General features: G+C 42.5%; 1 protein-coding gene across 4 annotated transcripts in view; it reads right to left on the bottom strand.

The window, feature by feature from the left end:
* Positions 1-21597, bottom strand: part of dab2ipb (DAB2 interacting protein b) — a 106916-nt gene that overhangs the window by 7384 nt on the left and 77935 nt on the right. For 3 of the 4 annotated variants that reach the window (XM_083895342.1, XM_083895344.1, XM_083895343.1), the window contains 6 exons: positions 12933-13077; positions 10870-11014; positions 9042-9278; positions 8746-8947; positions 7592-7779; positions 4565-5453 (listed from right to left, as the gene is read on the bottom strand). In XM_083895342.1, coding sequence (XP_083751468.1) covers positions 4565-5453; positions 7592-7779; positions 8746-8947; positions 9042-9278; positions 10870-11014; positions 12933-13077 — 1806 coding nt within the window. Of the gene's footprint in view, positions 1-1456; positions 1595-4564; positions 5454-7591; positions 7780-8745; positions 8948-9041; positions 9279-10869; positions 11015-12932; positions 13078-21597 lie in introns of all 4 variants that reach the window. The other variant, XM_083895345.1, reaches the window with a different exon arrangement.

Raw genomic sequence — 21597 nt, 5'->3', positions numbered from 1 at the left:
CTAATTTTAGTTAAAGTCTTTGTTCCATTCTCTCTTGATTTATAACGTCACACAACATTTTGGCTCTCGATCACTAGAGCCCAGAAGATGAAATTCTCATTGAGATTAGGGCTGAACCATTTTGAATAAATATCGGATTGCTATTATTTTGACAGGAATTGCGATGATTCGTATGGAGCCCCCGAAGTTACTCGAGGAAAAAAAAATGACCAAAAAGAACTTATGAAATTATTAATTTTTTGAAATCCCGAGTTTCCAAAAAATTATGAAAAAAAAGAAGTCAATTTCAAGTTTTTTTGTCTTTACTTTCCCCTCCATAGATTTGCAATATCATTCTCATAATAATGATAAAAGAAGGACTACAGTGCAATATTTGTTCAGATCTATGAGAAACAAAGATGTTCTCTTCAGTCTGTAGAATAAGACTTGTAGATCAAGAAAATTCTCAATCTAAAATGACATTTTGCTAAAATTTAGATTAATTATTCAGCCCTAATTGAGATGAAAATTACGACAATTTTAAGTTAGCACATTTGACGGGACACCAGCTTGTGTCGTCCAAGAGCAGCAGCGTCAAATTGCAAATCTTGAGGCTTCACAATTAGAGTTTGTTTTGCAACAAGGAGCCTACGCCCACTTTCAATATACAGTCTGAAGGTCAAAACACATTTAACTCTAAATAGAACAACAAATTAATTAATAAAGGACTTAGACCCTGTGCTGCCTTTCTCCCACGTATATTTTACAGACTTCCTTTGACTTTTCTGGACAAACTTGATTGATTCTGGGCTGATGTTTGAATTAAAAACAACACAGGGCTGTGGGAAATTGCAACAATTTCCAGACACAATTCTCAGTAAATTCATGCGCTAAATGATTAATTGACAACGCAAACACACGGATTAACTGTGCTGCTCCAGTCCTAATGGTGATATTTAATCCTGCCCTCTATATTTAGCCTCAGCATTATGTTGCCTGTTATAACTGCTTTCTGCCATTATTGCTATTGCTACGACTCTCCTGCAGCTGACAGCCACAGCTCGGCGCTGGCTGTGAAAACAGCAAAAAAAAACAAAACAACATCGCTGATAAACAGCTTCATCACAGAGGAACCATTTTCCAGGAATGTGGAGATATTACAGGGTCATGCGCAGTGCAATGTACCCTACTAACCTCAATTTTATGTCATCACCGCTCATATTAATAAGGCAAACCATATGGGCAGGTGTTCTCCTGTTTGTTTCTAATAAACCTCTGGGTTAAAAATACGGAAAAGGTCAAAGTGGGAATAAACACAGCGGATAATTGAGAGTGGAGGAATATGAGGGAGCTTATGAGAGGTAAAGAAGGGAAAGACAGGTCATTAAAGAGTTGCGGCAGAAGGCTGAGGTGGTTTGTGGGGAAAAAAAGGAGGCGCTAGCGAAAAGGACAAAGGTTGGATGAGGAGGTCCGTTACCTTCTCCACCCGATTCAGATCCTCTCTGTTTCTCAGTGACCCAGGCTCCATCAGCTCATGGTCTAAATAGTGCACATTCATATTCAATAGCCAGGCTGCTGTGCGGTCCAGCGCACTTGGGTTCACAGGGGAGGGGGCCTAGTGAAACCAACACAATACACACACACACACACACACACATACACGTACATGAGGTGAGTGCAGGTGACACGGGAAGGGTGGAGGAGGGAGGGAGGAGGAGGAGGGAGGAAGGGAGGGAGGGAGGGAGGGGGCAGTTTGCAGCAACAACAGCACAGAAACCAACAGAAATAAGCTTGAAATGCACCAACTCCTCTGGACTGAAAGCAGCAGGTAGAATGGATACACACACCTGTCCTCAAGCCCACGCATGCACCGTAGCACACACACACACACACACATACTCTGCAGCACAGATTTACACGTGTGAGTGTGCACACCTCCACCGACACACCGTCATAGGAAGGAAGGAAGCGGGACATATTGAGTAATTAAATGAATGGACCGAAACCAGCCTGGAGGCAGAGGCTGAGACGATGAGTGAAGGTGGGTGTGTTTCTATCTGATGGGCGGATGAGCACAGGCGTGGGCAGGGGGGGGTGGGGGGGTGGGTCTGTGGTGTGCGTTGCGGTGGAAACACGGGATGTTAATACGCCGATTTGCATCGGAGGGTGAAATATCTGAATGTTAATGACTGCAAACAGACAAAATAGGCTCAAAGTGAGCCTGCACATGAAAATGTGAACAAAAGTTGACAAAGTTCTTGCCTCTAGTGTGTTTATCACGTAAACGTGATGTCACATGTGTCTTTTTCCGGTCATTCGTCATGGAAACGCGCCGTGCGTTAACCTAGTGCCCGGCACTAATTATTTATAATCCAGATGTACTATCTACTGATCTGTAATCAAGCTACATTTAACTGATACATCTTATTAAATGTTGTCTACAGTATATCACCCATACACCATTTGTCTACTTATTTACAATCATGATGAATTTTTAATTTCTCCAGAAAGAATTGGGGTCAACTCTAGAGAGGTGGCCATTTTGGACCACCATGATTTTATGGTAGCCCACACTGGACAAACTTTACATCTCTTTGTTGTTGTTTTGATGCTAACCGAAGGCTTCAACGTTTCTCCAACACAACTGTAAGGGAAGGGTGAGGTGAGGTGTATTTCACGTACTGTACCTTTAAAGCCACCACATCGGAAAAGCACGTCACTGAACAATTATCTGATTAACCGATTATACATTCTCTGATGGACCAAACTAATCAGTTAATTGAGAACATAAACAAAAATGTAATCAATAAAGAAAAATAAGTACGACATGCAACTCTACATTCAATATACAAATTAAATGAGGGTGTGGTGTTCTGCTCTTTGACAGCTTCACAGGGAGTAAAGCCAGGAAATATGTTTCATATGCAATATGTCACCAAGGGCAACCACTGACCAGATCTTTTCTTTTTTTAAATTACAAGCTAGAGTTTAGTCCAGTCAATAACAGACCTGGACTTACCAACAAAGGCATTGAAGAAAATGCCAATTTCAAACAGAAAAACCACCATGACTACACACTACGTGTATCAATACACGTACGCACGTGCACGCATACTGTATAACTCTGGTTAATAAAACGCTAAGTGCGCTTCCAACGCCCCTTATTAATCTCGGCCCATTTAATTTGACCAGTAAAACAGTGGTGCAGCGATGAGCTGCCTGTATGCAAATTACCGTCATTACACGCACAACGACTGCAGTTCATTAAGGCACAATGTGTGGAAGTGTCTGCGCCGAGTTCACCCACGCAGGCCCTTCTCAACATGCGATGAGACAAATGGGCACTTTGTAACAGCAACACTCTCTATCACTGTAATTTCAGGACGAATAGACGAAGACAGCGAGAGTTGCAGTGCAGTGCTGTGGAAAAGTCTTTGGCTTTTGTTGTTGGAGGAAAGTTTTTTAATGAACATCCATAATAATTTGTCAGTCTCTCTTTAAGATACAAACCAGAAAATACAAAGAATGTGTAAGCTAAAATAACAATAATAAACAAAGTGGCTTCTGGTGCTTAGTGCACTCTTAGAAATAAGGGTTCCAAAAGGTTTCCTTCTACAAGGGCTGAGGTTCTACCTGGAACCATTTGCTTCTGAAAAACCCTTCACTGAAAAAGGTTTTTTCAAGGGTTCTTGGTAACACCAATGGTTCCAGTAAGAACCATTTTGATCCAGAGAACCCTTTAAGACCCCTTTCCCAAATAAAGGGTTTTAAAAGGGTTCGTGGTGGAACCCTTCACCAAGAACAATCAAGGGTTCTCCTATGAGGAAAAGCCGAAGAACCTTATATAGTTCTACTTAGCACTTTTATTTCTAAGAGTGTGTGACCTCCCTTGGCACTTTTAGGGAGACTTGTTTTGAAGCGTTCTTATAGTTTGTTTCTTGAGATTGAGGCTTTAGTCTTTTATTCCTTTCTCTGTCCAGTTGATCCCATACTGCCTCTATCACCGTTCAGGTCTGGTATTTGTGAAGGTCAGCCAGTCCATCTATAACTGTCAGTGTTTTATCACCCATTTTATTTTCTAAATATGATTTCTTATGACGTGCTTGGGATCAGCGTCGAGCTGAGAAAAAAAATTAAATCATTGCCAATTTTTTTCAGAGGGAAAGGCAGACTTGCTGAACTTCCTTGGAGAGTGTTCTCGCTGATGCAAAATTCTGATTTTATTTCTGTCAAATTCTGTGATCTTTGGCGCTGTGAAAGCAACGCTGCGATTGATGTGAATGTGATTTTATCTCTCTAAAAAGCTCCAATGAGTTAAACTTACACTCCAAGACAAACAAAGGTGTTACTTTAAAAAGTTGTCACCTTTTTAAATACCGCATACGTATTTGCTGTATTTTCTGGTTGTACCCTAATAATGAAATTGAGAAACAATTGTATATGATTATTAGAGTATTGCCAAAACAACAAATCTAATAGTGGACCTTTGCACAGTACTGCATGTCTTGAGTAACAACTACCAGCCTCAGTAACTGTAGGTTAAACACGTGTAGGTGTCAGTCGATGATCAGCGTGAACCTCGTACCTGTTTGTGCTGAGCCCTCTGCTTGGTCTCAGGACTGTCACCTTTGGAGGAAGACGACTGCTGTCGTAACCGAGCGCCACTGCCAGGCCAGTCCGGGGATGACGTCATCATGCTGCCGGAGGAGGGTCGTGGGTAAGGTCCACTGTTGAGCAGGTTCGGGGGTGTGCGGCCCCGGGTGATGCTCTGAGGTGGGGGTTGGTCTATCCTCCTCTGTGGACCGGCACTGTTCTGTCTGGGGACGGTGGGCTGGTGCTGTGTCTCGGTGAGGGACAGCTGTCGGCGGTTATAGTCCCCTGGACGCCTGGTGTACTCGTCTCCGCTGCTGCCCCCACCTCCGCCTACTCCTCCACCACTGTGGTTCAGGAAGGTGTGTTTCCCCATCGCCGGTGCCTCCTCGTTGTTGCTATGGGAACTGACAGAACTATGGCACTCTGAGCCCGAGTCGTTCATTCCGCGAGGGGAGACGGGAAGGCAGGCGGCCATCTGGTAGACTGGATTCTGGAAGGAAAGGGGGGCGAGCAGTTGGGCGGGTCGACCTGGTGTACTTTCCGTGCCTGGTGTGGTTGGGGTCTGGCCTTGCCTCCTCAGGGTGGGACCTCCAAGGATGTTGCCTTGTGGGACTCTGGCTGGCCAGCCCCCTCCCGAGCCTGGCCCTTCACCCAAGGTGTCTGAGGTGCCAGGACTTGGGCCACCTTCCAGACTGCGTGGGTCCTGGAGGTCGACCATGGACAGACTCTTGCTGCCATTGGCCATGCCCAGGTCTGGCTCGTTGGTCTCTGAGTAGCTTGAGCTGCGTGCTGGGGAAGGCTGGATCCCTGAGCTCCGTGTCACAAAGAATATGTCCTTGTTTTCCGGGGTGGGGGAGGGTAACCGGGTGAAGTCAACCAAGCTGAAAGAGACGGAGAGAAAGTAGATCTGGTATTCATATAAACATCTCTTCTGGAGTCAAAACTATTCTGTTTGTGCTTTCATCAAGTTATGATGCTGTCCCCTGAAAGTGAATGAAAACGAGCATTTCTGTGTGTTTACGTTCACTGACGGGGAAAATATTATATAATATATATAAAAAATATTTTAATTTAGTTCACAGAGATAAGCAGAAAGTGTTGCAAAATCTGGGTCACCACAGAAGGATAAGAAGAAGAAGAAACTTAATGACGAAAATAAAGAGCAACAGTGGCTGTTGATTCTATTATTGTCGTGATATTTGCCTCTTGCACTAGGTCGAGGAATGTTATCATTTCCTCAGCAGTCCACACAAACATTCTCTCATCTGCCATTTTTCGCTTGCAATGAATGACATTTCAGTCACGTGATTTAAAAGCGATGGTTGATGGAAACCCACCAACAATGTAGGCTACCTGCCGTAACCTGATCTCGGCCATTTAATGATGTGGCAGTTTTGCTGCCGCTCATCCCAAGAGGCTGCAGACGCTTTGGACCAGCAGGATTCGTCCTCCGTCTCACCAGTAGCACTCAAGAAAGGAGTCTCACACCAATTGAACTGCCTCTCCTGATTGTCATGGCAGTATAAGAAGCAAAGAAGTAGTATTTGTGGACGGTGTAATGATTCATCTCCGTGTAGGACACCCTCAGAAGCTACTGTATATGTGCTGCCATTTGGTGTGGCCAGTAGGGGGAGCTACTGACCACGCGGCGTCATCTCAGAGACATAAGAGATCGTTCACTGCTTGTTGAAATGCAGGTGCTGTGTTATGCGGTGGAGATATTGATGAGATTAGAACTGATTTTATTGAGACGCGTTCAGCGAGGTTCATTTTTGTGCCAGTGATGGCGATGTTATTAGCATCGTAGCAGGAAAACGTTATTCAGAAGACGAGGAAGGACGCAGCTAACTGATGAGGTTTTTTTTTTATATTGCGGTGCTGTGATTAAAGGAAAGAAATCAAGGTCATCTTCATTCCCTATTTACCAAATGTATGATGTTGTCAGATGTATTTTATGTGATAGTCACACCATGCTCATCTCCTCCCCTCCTCCCCTCCTTTCTAACCTTCCTAAAGCACCGTCTCTGCCCCTTTCTCCCTCTTGGCACCGTCTCCTTTTCTTTTTTCATTACTTTTCATGTCACTGGTTGGTGAATGACGAACAGTTAGGCGAAAAATGATGACCTGGGCTCATTTGACTGCTATATAACTGATGAGTATAACAGCACGCACACACTCTGACACACAAAGGTCAATATATGAGCAAACACTTCCTGTGATTGAGTAAAGCAGGTCAGCTCTGACATCAGGTCATACAGGGCCATTACCTAATTAGTTCTATTGATTCTGGGCCCCTGATGAGAATAATGATGTCAGCTGTCTGACTCTCTTCCTGTTGTCTCATCTGCCTCATGATATACACACATTATGCTCTCATCTGCATAGCAGGGATGATGAAGTAAACAAGCAGAGGTGGTGAAGTTCTGTCTGTGGCGTGGACTCACCAGACAAACACTCAGCAGAAGTGGCTGGTGGTCTGACTTTGAAGAACAATGGACAATGAGATTTATTGGCAGCAGATGTTTTACAAATGGGAGCGAGCTTGTCCAAGATTTCCAAGTTTATGTCTTTTGGAGACGAACGGCCAAGTATAAATCTTCACACCCATTTGTGGTGGTTCTGGCTATAAAAGGACGTTTTAAGGACTTTATTCTTTTCAACGGCTGAACAAAGGACTAATATTTCTGCAAGGTTCATTTATGTGGACTTTAAAACCTTGAACCTTCCGAGTTTAACGATATAAACGACCTTACATTTGTAGTTTGCACAACTGCAATAATGTTGCCAGTATCGCTCAGCAGCTGCAGTGCTAATTCAGAGGCATTTTCATGGTCTGTTGTCATCTAAACTGCTGATTTATATATGGAAATAAACTTTTTTCAGTCAGGACACGTGCAAAATAATGAGGTGAAGGGTTTAAGATCCCCAGAAGTTTTCAGTGGCTCTGAAACCCCTTACCTTGTCGGTATGAATGAATAAATTGTGTTTAGCACCGGCTGGGATCTTGACTATTTCTTACCCTGAGAGGTCATTGTCTATGACCATCTTCTGCAGACCCGTGGAGATGCTGCAGCTTGCCTCAGCAGGAGGCGAGCTCATATGCTCCGACGACTGTCCAGGTGTCATCTGGACACTTGAGGGGTTCGACAGAGCCGTGTTCACCTCCCGCAGGATCCGGGGCAGCGGACCCAGCTTCGAGGCGCCACCCTGAAAACACAGACACAGTTCCGTTTGAGCTTAATTAAATATTATTCTGGTCCACTTTAGTTGCAGTATTTATTGGATTTGATGCAAGTGTTACTCGATTGAATTTGACGCCTGTATGTTTTTTTTTTTTTTTGGTACAAGTTATTTTCCCTGTGCTGAGCAACTCTCTTGGAAAACACACTAAATAAATAATAAAGCAGGCAAGTTCGTCTGACTGACTGGCATATCAACCAGACTTGTGAATTATGGAAAGATAAAGTTTCAGATGAGTGTACTCCTCTTTTATCCAATGATTACCAGCTTTTCATCTGCGTCTTTGAAAATCCATTAATGTGCTTCAGCCAGCCTCTAAGGCTCCACAGTGTTTTCTGGAGCACTGTTTGCATAACAGCAGTAATACATTATTAACTTCATGTAAGATAAACATCCTAATGTTAATATAATTATGGAATCTAGAACCGGAATTGTATCTTCAGTATATCGTTATATAGCACTGAAAGAAGTCAATGCATTGCAATCAGCTAGATGCTGAATAATGCCGATGTGCATATGAATTACTACTCTTAAAGGTCCAGTGTGTAAGATTTAGTGACATCCGATGATGAGGCTGCAGATTGTAAATGAAGGACTCCACATCAGGGAATTATGGTGGCCTTCACGTACCAGATATAATGTTGTTCTTCATCATTTGCATAATAATCTTCCACTTCAAAATGCAAAATGGACACTCTGGCTGTTCTGTCTGTTTGGGCTGCTGTAGAAACATTGCAGCATACGATCACAGCCTCCATTAAACAAGGCCCTTGACTAAGTCTATGTAAAAGGCTAATTTTAAGGCTATACAACAAAACAATATACACTTAAACATATTTATGAGTAGTATACTTATTTGCTTCCAAAAAAAAAACCCCTCACACTTGACCACTAAGTGCATTAATGTAGTACAGTTAATGCTCGTTCCAGTACCTGGTCCATCTGAGACACCACCTCTGAGAGGAGGGAGTGCAGAGTGGACAGTTCCCTGCCGAGGTCGATGTATCCCTCAAAGCCCGCCGTGTTTGAGATCGTCTCTGGGTTTGAGATTTCGAGCAAGAAGCGCTGCATGTTCGTCCACTCGTGCTCCAGGAACTGGTTCATGAAGGACATGTACTCTTCCTTGTTACCGAATCTGATGGGAGTGGAAATATTACAAGAAATAACATTCAGTAACATCCCGTAACGCTTTCAGTGGATATGCAGGTGTGCAGGTCTTGCAAACTCACTTGGTGAAGTTGGCCAGGTTTTGGGTGACTTTGGCGATGAGCGTGAGCGTACGTGCCGTGCGGTCGTCGGGATATTCCTGCATCAGATTGAAAAGCGACGGCGACATGATGGCGGGACAAAGAAACCGCAGGAACAACGACGCGCTGATCAAACGCTCGCTGATGTCCGGTCGGCCTCGGTTGCTGCACTCCTGCCGCCATGACGCGAAGACCTCTTTCAGTTCTCTGGGAAATACACTGTAAAACGTAAAGGACACAAGTTTTGTCAAAATATGTTTGGCACAGAGGCAAAAATTACAATTTTTCAACTTTAACACAGTTAACCAAATTAAATTTAAGAAAATGTAAAAATATATATATTTTATTTTAACTTTTAAAACATTTAATAATGAAACACTTTTAAAGGCTGTAAATAAAAATGTAAATCAATGTTTGGCTTTGTGCAGAGACCTGTCCCAAGGACACATTTTCTTCATTCAGTCGTTAGAATTCAGTGTGAACATTTAACAGTGTTCCCGATTAATTCTCATTTTATTTGTCAGCGGCAACAACAGCACGGCTCACGCCGCACTGATTGCAATTACACCGCACAGGTCTGTCTATGCTGCACATGTCAGTGTGGTGCTGAATTCTCAATGTTATCCATTCTCACAGATGCTCCTCATCTACCACCCACTGCATTTGTTCTCAAATCCAGCTTTGGTTTAAATGTATTTGTCTTTAAATTTCAGCCACTTTCCCATCACTTTCTATTCTATGTAGGCAGGTACTTGATGAATATGGCTCATTCTTCATTTTTAGACTCCTTTTAAAAGCACACATTAAAATGGTACGCTCTAAACAGTTCCTGTTTCAAATCGATTGAAGTACATTAACATATACTAGTGCAGTGCCCGTAGGAAGTGTGTATTCCTTTAGTGGGAGCTGAAAAAAGATTTTTCAGTTATGGTAATGCATGATAAGGAACGTAAAGGCTAACATAATACAAACACTGTGCAACCTCATTAGGCAAAACGGCAATGCTTTAATTTTTTATTAGCATTAGCGTAGCTATCTGTTTCGTGACTACCAGCCTCTAGCTACGTGAATGCTAATCGAAAAAATTAAAAACATTTGCGCTGTGCCAAACGAGGTTGCACAGTGGTTGTATTATCTTAGCCCTACGCTAATGCTAATTATGGCCTTGCTAGCTTACCTTTGGAAACAGGTTCCCCAAGGGGGTTGTTCCCCGGGTCCCATGTTCCCCGTTTTTCCCAAAAAAGGTCCACTTTGTATGTGACAGGGGAACATAGGACCCTTTTTTTGAAAAAGGGTAGGGTTAGGATTAGGGTTAGAGAAAGGGTCCTATGTTCCCCAGTCACATACAAAGCGGGGAACATAGGTACGGTCCCTTCCCCAAGTTAGCCACAAAGTAGTAGCATGCAAATGCAAAATAAATATGTGCTTGCGTATTGGTGAATGGACACCTCGTCCTTTCAGTATAACCCCATGTTCTGTGGGTACCTTGTGAAAATGTCTTCACTCCCACCTCCCCGCTCCAGACAGCGCAGCTGCTGCTGATGAGCCGCTGTCTGCCTTGTGTAGTGTGATAAATCACGGAAAATGCAGCATGATAAATCAGTGAAAATTTAAATTCCTCCAAAAAATTTGAAAAACAAGGTTGCACACCATTGGGCCATGCTCAACTCATATCCAAAGTCTTACTAATCTGACTAACGGTCAGTGAGATATGCTTGTCACAGACAGACAGACAGACGGACACACAGACGCAAGTTGCTTTATAGATAGATGTACATATACAGACTGTGTGCGTTTTTTTTAAATTTACCAGTATGAGTTGATGATTTTGCAGAAGGCCAGCTCACAGCACATCTTCAGGTTACTCTGGTGTTCCTGTAAGTCACCTGATGAACACCTGGACGGATCCACCTCACAGTTCTCGTCTGACTCATACAGAGCCTTGATGAACTCACCTGATGCAAAGAGAATGAGATTAGTAAGACATTCAGGAGCATGCAAGTGTTCCATCCTTTTTTCGTTCGTTTTATCCTCCATGTGAGGGTCACAGGGGGGGGAGCTGTGCCAATCTCAGCTGACAGTGGGGCGATAGGCGTAGTCACAGCCTGGACAGTTTGCCAGTCCATCGCAGGGCCACATAGAGACAAACAACTATTCAATCTCACACACACATACAGTCCAATGTACCCAATATACCCATATTGCATGTTTTTGGACTGTGGGAGGAAACCCGGAGAAACCCGGAGAAAACCCACACACATGGGAGAACATGCAAACTCCATGCAGGGAGTAAATATCATCATGTATCTGAGGCACAAAAATGGCATAGAACTGAAGAGTGATACTTCTATTTTCGTTGGTGTGCATGATTTGAAGCAGCTTGAGGTCCTTTTCAGATGAAATGGAACAAAGGAAGAATATCAAAAGCATGGGGAACATTGTTAAATAATGTCTTTGTGACTTTAGCGAGGCCAAAATAGGAACTATTTTTCAGAAGAGATTGCTCTTTGAAATAAAGCCTTTTCTGTTACCTCCATTCAGGTAAAAAAAGAAAGAAAAGACAGACCTTAACTGCTGCAGTCTAAGTAAGCGAACAACCTCTAAAAAAGGAGCCAGTCTTAAATGTATTATTCCACTATAATCAATAACATTGGAATGGGGAGCAGCAGCGTCTTTTGTCCCGAGTGGTCGATAGATAAGCTTGGCTGTCCTTGTGCCGCCCCGGTCACGCTTTCAATAGTTTAGCCAAATGTCAAACAACAGAAATGCCACCAAATACAGTGATGCATAATTCACCAACCCTCAATGTGTATCTGCTGAGTGACACACGTGCACGGCCACATGCACGTGCACACACAAACACATACGAGCACAGACCAGAGCATTAATATTAGCAGCATACAGGTGGTGAATGCCAGGAAGGATGTGTGGCGTTTGGAGATTAAAGTACTGCTGTGTACATTTCTGACTCAGTCAGGGGGGGAAACAGCATATGGTGCATACAGAGTTGCTTATTGTTAGCAGTGAAGAGAGACAAACACACTTCATCTAACCTTGGACTAACCTGTACAAGAGCGCAAGGTCAAACAATCTGCATATAATGGTTTTTTTTAAACAAATCTGAGCCTTTGTGCACAAGGACGCTTTTTTCTTCTTGTGATTTATTTTATTTCACAGTAGTAATAATACATTTCAAACCTGCAGTTTCCATAAGATACACATCTAGCCGCGACATATAGAAATATTCAAATAAGCAACAATTGGGACTGTCATGAACCATCACTGTGAAATGATTTATTTTTTCTGCGATTTTGCTCAGTCACGTCATGACTGATGTGAATAAAGTGGCACTGTGTCAAAATTCCACCTCCAAATGATTCACAATTTGTGCCATTTCTTTACTTTGTTTGGCTGTTGCTGTGTGAAGGCCTTTGGTTTGTCAAAGAGAATAAACCACAATATTGTAATCAAAATATTTCTTCATTTTGCAGGCGAAATGATAAGCCTCTGAAACAAAAAAAACTCAGATGACGAAGAGTCATCGCTGGAGATTCTTTCAAGGAGAGGTCTTCGACTACTACTACGCACTACATTCAATTTACTGATGCTGCAGGTAACCAAACATTTGCCAGAGTCTGGGGATAAACCGGCTCAGAGGTCAGTGAGAACGGCGATGAAAAGATTCGTCGGGAACAAAGGTGGACGAATAAGCAGTGTTGTTGTTTTCGTGCCCTGCAGCTTGCGGGAGATTGATAGACACGCACAAACACGGAGGCACACACAAGGCCATATTTACAAGATTAACACGCACACACAGACAAAAGTACGCTTTAGACATAGCACTCTTTCGTGCTAAATCGATGCTCGACTCACCGAGGGCGTCCTGCAGGTACTTCTGTCCAACCAGTTTGAGGTATTCCTCTATGGCCTTTGTGGCCAGTGTGTTCTCTCGGAAAATGAGGTGCTCGTTCTCCCCGCAGCGATCCACCTCAGACATCATCAAGTCTGTGAGAAAGTCCTGCAGAGCAAATAAAAGCAAGCGCAAGAGTCAACTTCAAGTCCTGCAATCCAATGGGATTATGCTACAAGTGAGTTTCTAGAAATGGGAAATAAAGTCGATGGAAGATTGCAAAATGGTGATTTATTTGAATAATGTATTTTATGTGTCCTTGAGAGAAAGATGGTGTGCTCCAAAAAGGTCCTTCGACAAGGGCTGAGGTTCTACCTGGAACCATTTGCTTCTGAAAAACCCTTTCCTGAAGAAAGGATTTTTCAAGGGTTCTTGGTAACACTAATGGTTCCAGTAAGAACCATTTTGATCCAGAGAACCCTTTAAAACCCTTTTCCTGAATAAAGGGTTTTAAAAGGGTTCTTGGTGGAAGCCTCCAAAAGGGTACCTTTATAAAAAGGTTCTACCTGGAGCCAAAAAGGGTTCTCCTATGAGGACATGCTGAACCTTATATGGTTCTACTTAGCACCTTTATTTCTAAGAGTGTGGGGAATCAGACTTGTTTTTGGTTGGCAACAACATTTTAGTATTGCATGCATTAATATTAAGAAAAAGGACAAGAATAAAATACCCCTGACTGCTTTTGCTAACCATATGATTAATCGTCCTCTCCTTACAAAGGAAACACATTTTTCACAACATAAATATGCACAAAAACTCATGAATGCTTGCCCAAAATTTGTGAAGACACACACACACTTTTTTTTATAATTAAATTGTCTTTGCACACACACCAATCCTGTGATGGTGAATCTAACTTCTACATTAACCCATTCATAATACACACCAGTTGTGGACCCACGGACTGGGCATAGGAGCAGTCAGCAGCACATACTGTATGCACCTGGGTACTAATGCCTGGCAAAGATGCCAGATACTGAACCTTGCTCCGGGGCAGGATTCGTCCAGCAACCCTCAAGTTACAAGCCCTGTTCCCTCCCTCTTGGTCACCGTATATCACCACCCAGTGGGCACAGGAAGTAACAGAAGATTCCTTTGGGCTTCTAGGTAATCGGTATGGCATAATGGGACTTGCCCCAACATGCATTGGTGCATGCAGCCCTAGTTCAGAATTCTATATTAATATTCGTTCTGTACTTTTACTGACATCCTGACAACAGTGTTTTGACACGTCTCTTTCCCCCTAAGTGGTAAATATGTTAGTGTCAGAAACTCCAGATATGTCAGAGTCTGACAGACACTGCTTTGTTTCTCACCTAATCACCCGCTGCCCTCTGTGCGCCTCCTACTGAAACCAGCCCTGTCACCAGACTGTGCACCTGCTCCCCATCCCGTTACACTCCTCCTCAGCCTCTATTCTCCCACATTTCCTTGCCTCTCTCTGTCTTTCTTTTTCAAGTTAATCCTTCTGGCATGAGGTATTTGTAAAGACTTAACTTGGCTGAGCCTGACTTTTTAAGTGCTTACGCGTCTTTTTGTCGAAGCTGTTTGAAAAGGATTCATATTAAATAACTGTAAATTGTAGCTAAATGACTGGGGTCGAAGAGCGGGTCAAACAAATCCGTGCGAGCACAAACGTTATGAAAACGGGTGTGAAACCAAAACAATAAAGTCAAAGATGTTCCGAGAAAAAAATAGAGCATCTTGTGATGAATCTGTGAGTGAAAGCACGCTATATCCCACAAATAAAAACATGTACGTTATAGCTGACATACACATACATAATGTACCTCAATAATGAGGTTTGGCAGTGAGTGACCAGTCAACACAACCTAATGCTCCTGAGTGCGTATAAAGGCCACATTATACTTCTACAACTGCGTAATGCGTTATCCAACTGCGTAACCACGGAGACCCCTCTGGGTCCGACGTACAGCACTTTACGTCACTTTACTTACGCAGGAGTATACGGCTTTACAGTGTGTGACACAACTCACCAGCCAATTTATTAAGTACACTTGTTCCAATACACAATATTGCAAACATCAGCCAATCACAGAGTAGCACCTCAATGCATTAGACATGTTCAACCTGAGCTGCTGACATTTAAACCGAGCATTAAAAAAAACAACAAGAAAACGGGGTTTCAAGAGACTTCGAATGTTTTGAATGTTGGAGTTTTGCAACATTGCACTTCCATTGCACCTGCACTTTATTGTCTATTTTCCTCTAAATGGGGAACATCATTTAAAAACGGACATGATGTGCTTTTGAAGAAGACCCAAAACTAGCGTTGAGACCATTAATTCCTCAGATAAATGTTCACTGACGTTGTAAAAGTGAGAAGTAGGCTCATTTTCCAAAAGACTTCCATTCCAATGGACTTCATTTTGCAAAGGGCAGATGGGCTACAGCAGGAGACGACCTCACTGGCCACTTTATTAGGCACACGTTACACAGATTATAGATAGATTATAGTAATGTAATTAACAACAAAGGGTTTCATTTATTTAGACAATATTGTGACCATTTTTGTCCATGTATAAACCAACAGTATGGCTCGTATGTATGGCAATAATTACAATTATCCCAACTCAGCTTCATCGACTACTTCTACAATGCGACAGGTTTTTTGACGTGAGGGTACGACCAATAAATATGCACAAATAATAATTCCGTCCTTACAATAAACAGAATGGAAGCGAGAAAAGTTTCTATTCATACGATTTCTTTGACTCTGACATCTCCCAGACAGCGACGGAGAAATACATCATCGTGTTTAGGAGGCCGACAAATGAAAAAATGATGACAGGAACACTTTCATATAACAGCGGCAGACATTTTCTTTTGTTTTTCATTCAAATGCTCCGAGAGGGATTTTGACATCTGTACAAAGAGTGAATGAAGACATAAGAACGGCCACTTACACAACGGCAGAAAAATACAAGAAACAAGAAAGGCAAGAGACAAAATGAGCAGGTATGTTATAGCCAGGAAGCTCAAAAACCCAAGTTTCTATACATTTATACATATCATTTTTCATGTTTTTCCTTTTAATAAGGAGCGTGAATGATGATAGCGGAGCTATCTATTACTAATCAGGTGAATAAAAACATGTGGAGACAGACACCACCGAAATTCAAGTGTGAAAATCAGTCGGCGATGGAAATGAAGCCACCTGGGGATGACTCATCACATGTTTAGATCCCTTCACCAAATTTGTGGGTGTACTCTCATGCCGGGTCCCCTGGCAGCTTGTTAAACTTGGGGGAACCAGGGTAGCAGCCAGGCAGAGAAGGAAAAGTGACAGATGTATGGAGAGGAAGGGAGTGGAAGAGAGACAGAGTGATGGGTGAGGAGAGAAAAAAAAAAGCAAGCAACAGAGCCTGTCAGACGGTTTTCTGGAGCTGGAGCATGCAGGAAGCTGTTATCCAGCTCATCAAAGATACACAGCGGGGAGCCAATCACCCACTGATGTGGATCAAACAAAGTCATTCTAATTGTGTGTCTGTATATGCATTTCTGTTGCATTAGTAGATGAAGAAGAATTGTAGATACTCATACTTTAATGTAACGGTGTTGAAAATAATGGGGATTTAATAGGGCTTTTCCTGCACTGGTTAACATGACAAGATCCTCTAATGTCAATTAGATATTACATTAAATGTATGGTAAGTATTCATTCAGACACACCTAAATCATGGCTGGCTCCAACTGTTTTTAGAAATCACATCATTAGTGAGCGAGAGATCGACTGTGTGCAGCGAAGAGGTGTCAGTCGACTGCGGTATAAATCCATTTAAGTTGAAATAAAACTGCGGTATAAATACACCCGTGTCTGGACAGTCCGACGTGACGACTCAAAACCTCCTCCGTGAAGACAAAGGAACTACTCAGCAAAAAAAAAAAAAGTAAGTGAAAAACCACATCAGGGGATTTATATAAGAACAGTGCTGAGCCACTATATATTCCTTAGAGTACGGTTGAATCAATGATTATTATGAAATGGACTGTAAGAAAAGCGATCAAAAAGACTTCGGGTAACTCTGAAGCAGGCGCAGGCGAGACAGGCTGAGAGTGGAGAGACTGTGTGAACAACAGCAGCTGGGTGTGTATGAGAATTTTCAGCCATAAGTGAAAACCACAGTTAAAAAAACCTCAGTTACAATTAGCAGGAAGGCGGGAAAGTGGGAGAAGTTTCTGAAGTTCACTGCTCATCCTCATGAACATGCGGTTTCCAGTAGAAATAAGGGTTCCAAATGAGTCCTTCTACAAGGACTGAGGTTCAAAAAAAAGGTTCAACCTTGAGCCAAAAAGGGTTATCCTTTAAGGACAAGCCAAAGAACCTTATATGGGTCAACTTAGCACTTTTATTTCTAAGAGTGTATAGGATGAATGGTGGTGTCTGCTTTCATAACATTTTCCTTGTTCCTTGGTCCCAGTTTCTGAACTTATAGTTTATAAATTGTGTTCTCATTTCCTCAGACACATAAAGTGTTGCATATATAAGTGGACACCAGTGTGATTGACCACTGTTATCAATTAATAGAAGCCTAGTTGCACGTGACATCTGTGAATTTCTGCTCAAATTGCGAATGTCTAGGATTAAAAATGGAAGCAACGGTGTCAATTTTTGTATACAGTCCACGGTTGTGGGACAAAAAAAGCATAGAGACAAAGCTACACTCTTAGAAATAAAAGTGCAAAGTAGAAACATATAAGGTTCTTCGGGTTGTCCTCATAGGAGAACCCTTATTGGTTCCAGGTTCCAGTGTTACGAGAACCCTTTTTAAACCCTTTATTCAGGAAAGGGTTCTCTGGATCAAAATGGTTCTTACTGGAACCATGAGTGGGACCAAGAACCCTCAAAAGCAAATGGTTCCAGGTAGAACCTCAGCCCTCGTTGAAGAACCCTTTTGGAACCCTTATTTCTAAGAGTGTACACTGGAATAACTTCAAAACAACAATGCAGTCAGAGTCCAGAGAGAGAAAATTCTGTCAATCATTATCAACGTAGATCATGTGCAACGTTCCCATTCATTCCAGCAGCATTAGAGATTCCGGATTAACAGCTTTATTACATTCATTATAAAGAAATCCTCTCGTATTATCTCATATTACCTCATATTACTATGTTCAACTCCAATGGACAGGAAAGAGATGATGGTTATAAATAAAGCATGACCGTCTGTGCCGCACGGACTCCTGTCATTAAACCAGAGGTCTTTTCTTAAAGACCATTTCATTCCGGCTCTGATCTTCCCTCTAACCTCGACCCCTTTCTGACTCTGCCTGCTGCCCGTCTGCTCCGCTCTCCTTATGTGGCCAGTAAAGCGGAGCAAATCCAAGCCTGATTAGAGAGGACGGTCGGATGAAATGGAGGCACGGAGAGAGAGAGAGAAAGAGGGAGAGATCAAGAGTAAGACAGAACTGAATGATTTCTGCCAGCACTGCAGCCTAAATAAAAATGTGACCCCGGCTACCTCTAACAGTAATCCTTGACAGTGAAAGGATACAGATAGAGACAATGGCAGACATATGCAAGCGGGGAATTATTACAACACATATAGCAGATGGAAGAACATTAGCAGGATCTTAATAATAGTTCTGCATATTTCTTTTGATGGCTTTCCAGGTGGCAGTCAGTCCGCTGCTTTTCATTTTAAAATGCTACGAGAATAGATTTTTTTTTCAGCCTGACCTTTTGCTTATTTTCTTCTCTTATAAGGTTGATTTCCACATTATGTTGACATCACTGCGAGCAGCACCTTTGTGAGACATGTTATAGACTATAATATAGGCACAGCGGCGGTGCTTGGAGTGAAACGTTAATGCAGCCTGTTGCCATACAAACACAGCAGGTATGTTTACTCTGGTTAATTGTTACATGTTGGTGATAACACTAAAAATGTCCACATGTTGTTTTTTATACATATGCATAAGGCATTTCAGTCGTGCTATGCTATTTCCAAAGAACCGCTTCACTTAACAATCCAAATGTCACATTACCATGAAACTTAGAAACAGAGAGATGAGTCATGGAGTCATGGTAATTACATAAAGATGATCACACCACTCTCCTTCATCTTTCTTTGAAACGGAAGACTGCATGTAGAACATGAGGAAGGATGAATTTACACTTTACAGAGATATTACTGAGACATAACCATAATACTGGTGTTTAGTCAGCATTACCACGCTCTACTGGCGCGGCATGGCGCGGCAATTGACACTAGAATCAAAGCGAGCAATGGCGAACTGTAAATCAGTTAAAAAGAGGCTAAAAACGTGGGTTAATCGCAAAATACACCAGACTCCAACATTTCCTTAGTAAATGTAGGAGTCTGGCGAGCCGTATCACAACCCCAGCCGCTGTATTTCAGTCTCACAGAGACTCTTGTCAGATGGAGTCTGTGCTCCGGTCATGGAGGAAGTACCGAACAAATCTTTTAAATTAACTGATTCTCATGATGCAGTTACCCTGCAAAACAACTGCTTTGCTAGTCGCAAGTTTGTGTGTCGCGTGTAAAACAAAGTCAAATGCACATTGAGGAGGTACTATTTTGTAATGGAAAACCAACCAAACTGTGTACACTCTTAGAAATAAGGGTTCCAAAAGGGTCCTTCTACAAGGGCTGAGGTTTCTGGAGCCAAAAAGGGTTCTCCTATGAGGACAAGCCGAAGAACCTTATATGGTTCTACTTAGCACTTTTATTTCTAAGAGTGTAGAGGCGAGCCAAGCTGGGACCATGTGGTGGAATCACGGCATACACACTAAATCTTCGGCTTGTCCTCACAGGAGAACCCTTTTTGGTTCCAGGAGGAACCTTTACCTTTATTTAGGAAAGGGGTTTTAAAATGTTCTCTGGTTCAAAATGGTTCTTACTGGAACCATTAGTGTTACCAAGAACCCTTGAAAAACCAATTCTTCGTGAAAGGGTTTTTTCAAAAGCAAATGGTTCCAGGTAGAACCTCAGCCCTTGTAGAAGGACCCTTTTGGAACCCTTATTTCTAAGATTGTATGTCTCCCAAAAGTGATATATACTGAAATCTATGGCTTCATATAAATCAATGTGAAATCTACGGCGTAGCTATTTGAAAAAAAATAAAAAAACTGGTCAGGCAGTAATGTTAAATGATGTAATAAAAGTCAGAACAATCACGTCTTTAAAAGAGACTGGTGCTCCCTTCTTATCCCTCCCATCATCCTTTAGCCCCCATCCCCTCCCCTCCACAGCGCTAATAAGGAGAAGTAGAGCAACTCTCTGCATCGCTGCCACATCTCATCAGCCAAACAGTGCTTCAATAAAACATTAAACCCCCTCCCCAGCAAAGAGAGCAGAGTCAAAGTCGGGTGATAGGAAGACGGGGTTGGGGTGGAGGGTAGACCTGTGCAGCGTGACTGATCAGATTTAACAAATAGTAGGAAAAGTCTAGTCCAACAATGTAATCAACACTGGAAACAGCTTTTTTTGTGTGTTTGTGTGAGTATCTATTCGACATATAAACAGTATGAGTTCTACATACAGGAAAAAAACCAATCAGAACAGTGGTGTTGGACATGATTTGCTGCCCAACTGCTGTGTGAAAAGTGAGTCTGGGAAGGAAAAAAACAGCTAAATTCACTTGGTAACGTTTATGCTTTGTTCTTTTTGCATGTGTGTGTGTATGTGTGTGTGTGTGTGTTGCTATGGTAATGTAAAGAAGACAAACACGAGAGGGAGAGCAGGGAAATGCCTTAAAAGGAAGAACGACTAATATTTTTTCTTCTAAATTCAGCCTCGTCAAGCCGCCTGACATTATGCAGATGTCTCAAGCTCGTTTAAACACCACAGATGAGATCAATTTAACCCCTGCATGGAAATCAATGCGCCTTATGTTGCATTAAGTGTAAACGATGAAGCCGTCATAATGGCTCAATAAAGCTTCAAAACATTCAAACAAATTCATACCAGTGCTCACTGTTCTTTCAGGGCATCCTGCTGTTATGCTAGTATTACATAGTATTATGTGTGTATCATATTCAAACCAGAGGATAAAAGGGTTGGGATGTTTACAATTTCGTCGTGCATCATGATGAAAAGAACTAATGATCATGGTGATCATGGAGATAACTGTGAATGTGAAATGCCACGGCAGGGACAGCCTGCATCTTTGCAGCCATTCCAGGACAGTTTGAAATCAATAATGATAATGGTGTCACAGATAAAATGAAGTCTAAAGGCGTGAGATCACTAAACCGAGCATGCACAGAAAGAACACCTGTTTAATATGAACAATTTCGACTGATCAATGAGCTTTATTCCCTATAGCCTTAGACAACAGCTGAGGTAATATTCAGCTGGAGGGAACAGGAATCACTCCATCGTCCTCCAGTCTCCTCATCTTTCCATCTCTCTCTCTGCATCCCCTGGATTCCTTTCCCCTGGAGACCGGTGGCTAGTGTTACAGCGTTGAAGCCCGCGGGCTCTTCCTGTGAAGGTCACGCCGCGTTGACGGAGATGACCGGAGGACGAATGGAGATGGAAACGCTTGCTCCCGAGGCTTATCGTTCAAAACAAAAACAGGAACTTCTGAGTTTGCCGTTAGTGCACATGATCATTATGAAGATAAGTTTGACTGGAGGCG

Source organism: Microchirus variegatus (genome assembly GCF_963457635.1).
Source record: "Microchirus variegatus genome assembly, chromosome: 1".
In the NCBI taxonomy this organism is placed as follows: domain Eukaryota; kingdom Metazoa; phylum Chordata; class Actinopteri; order Pleuronectiformes; family Soleidae; genus Microchirus; species Microchirus variegatus.
Note: the sequence above shows the minus strand (reverse complement) of the source record. Positions and strands in the feature narration are given on the sequence as shown.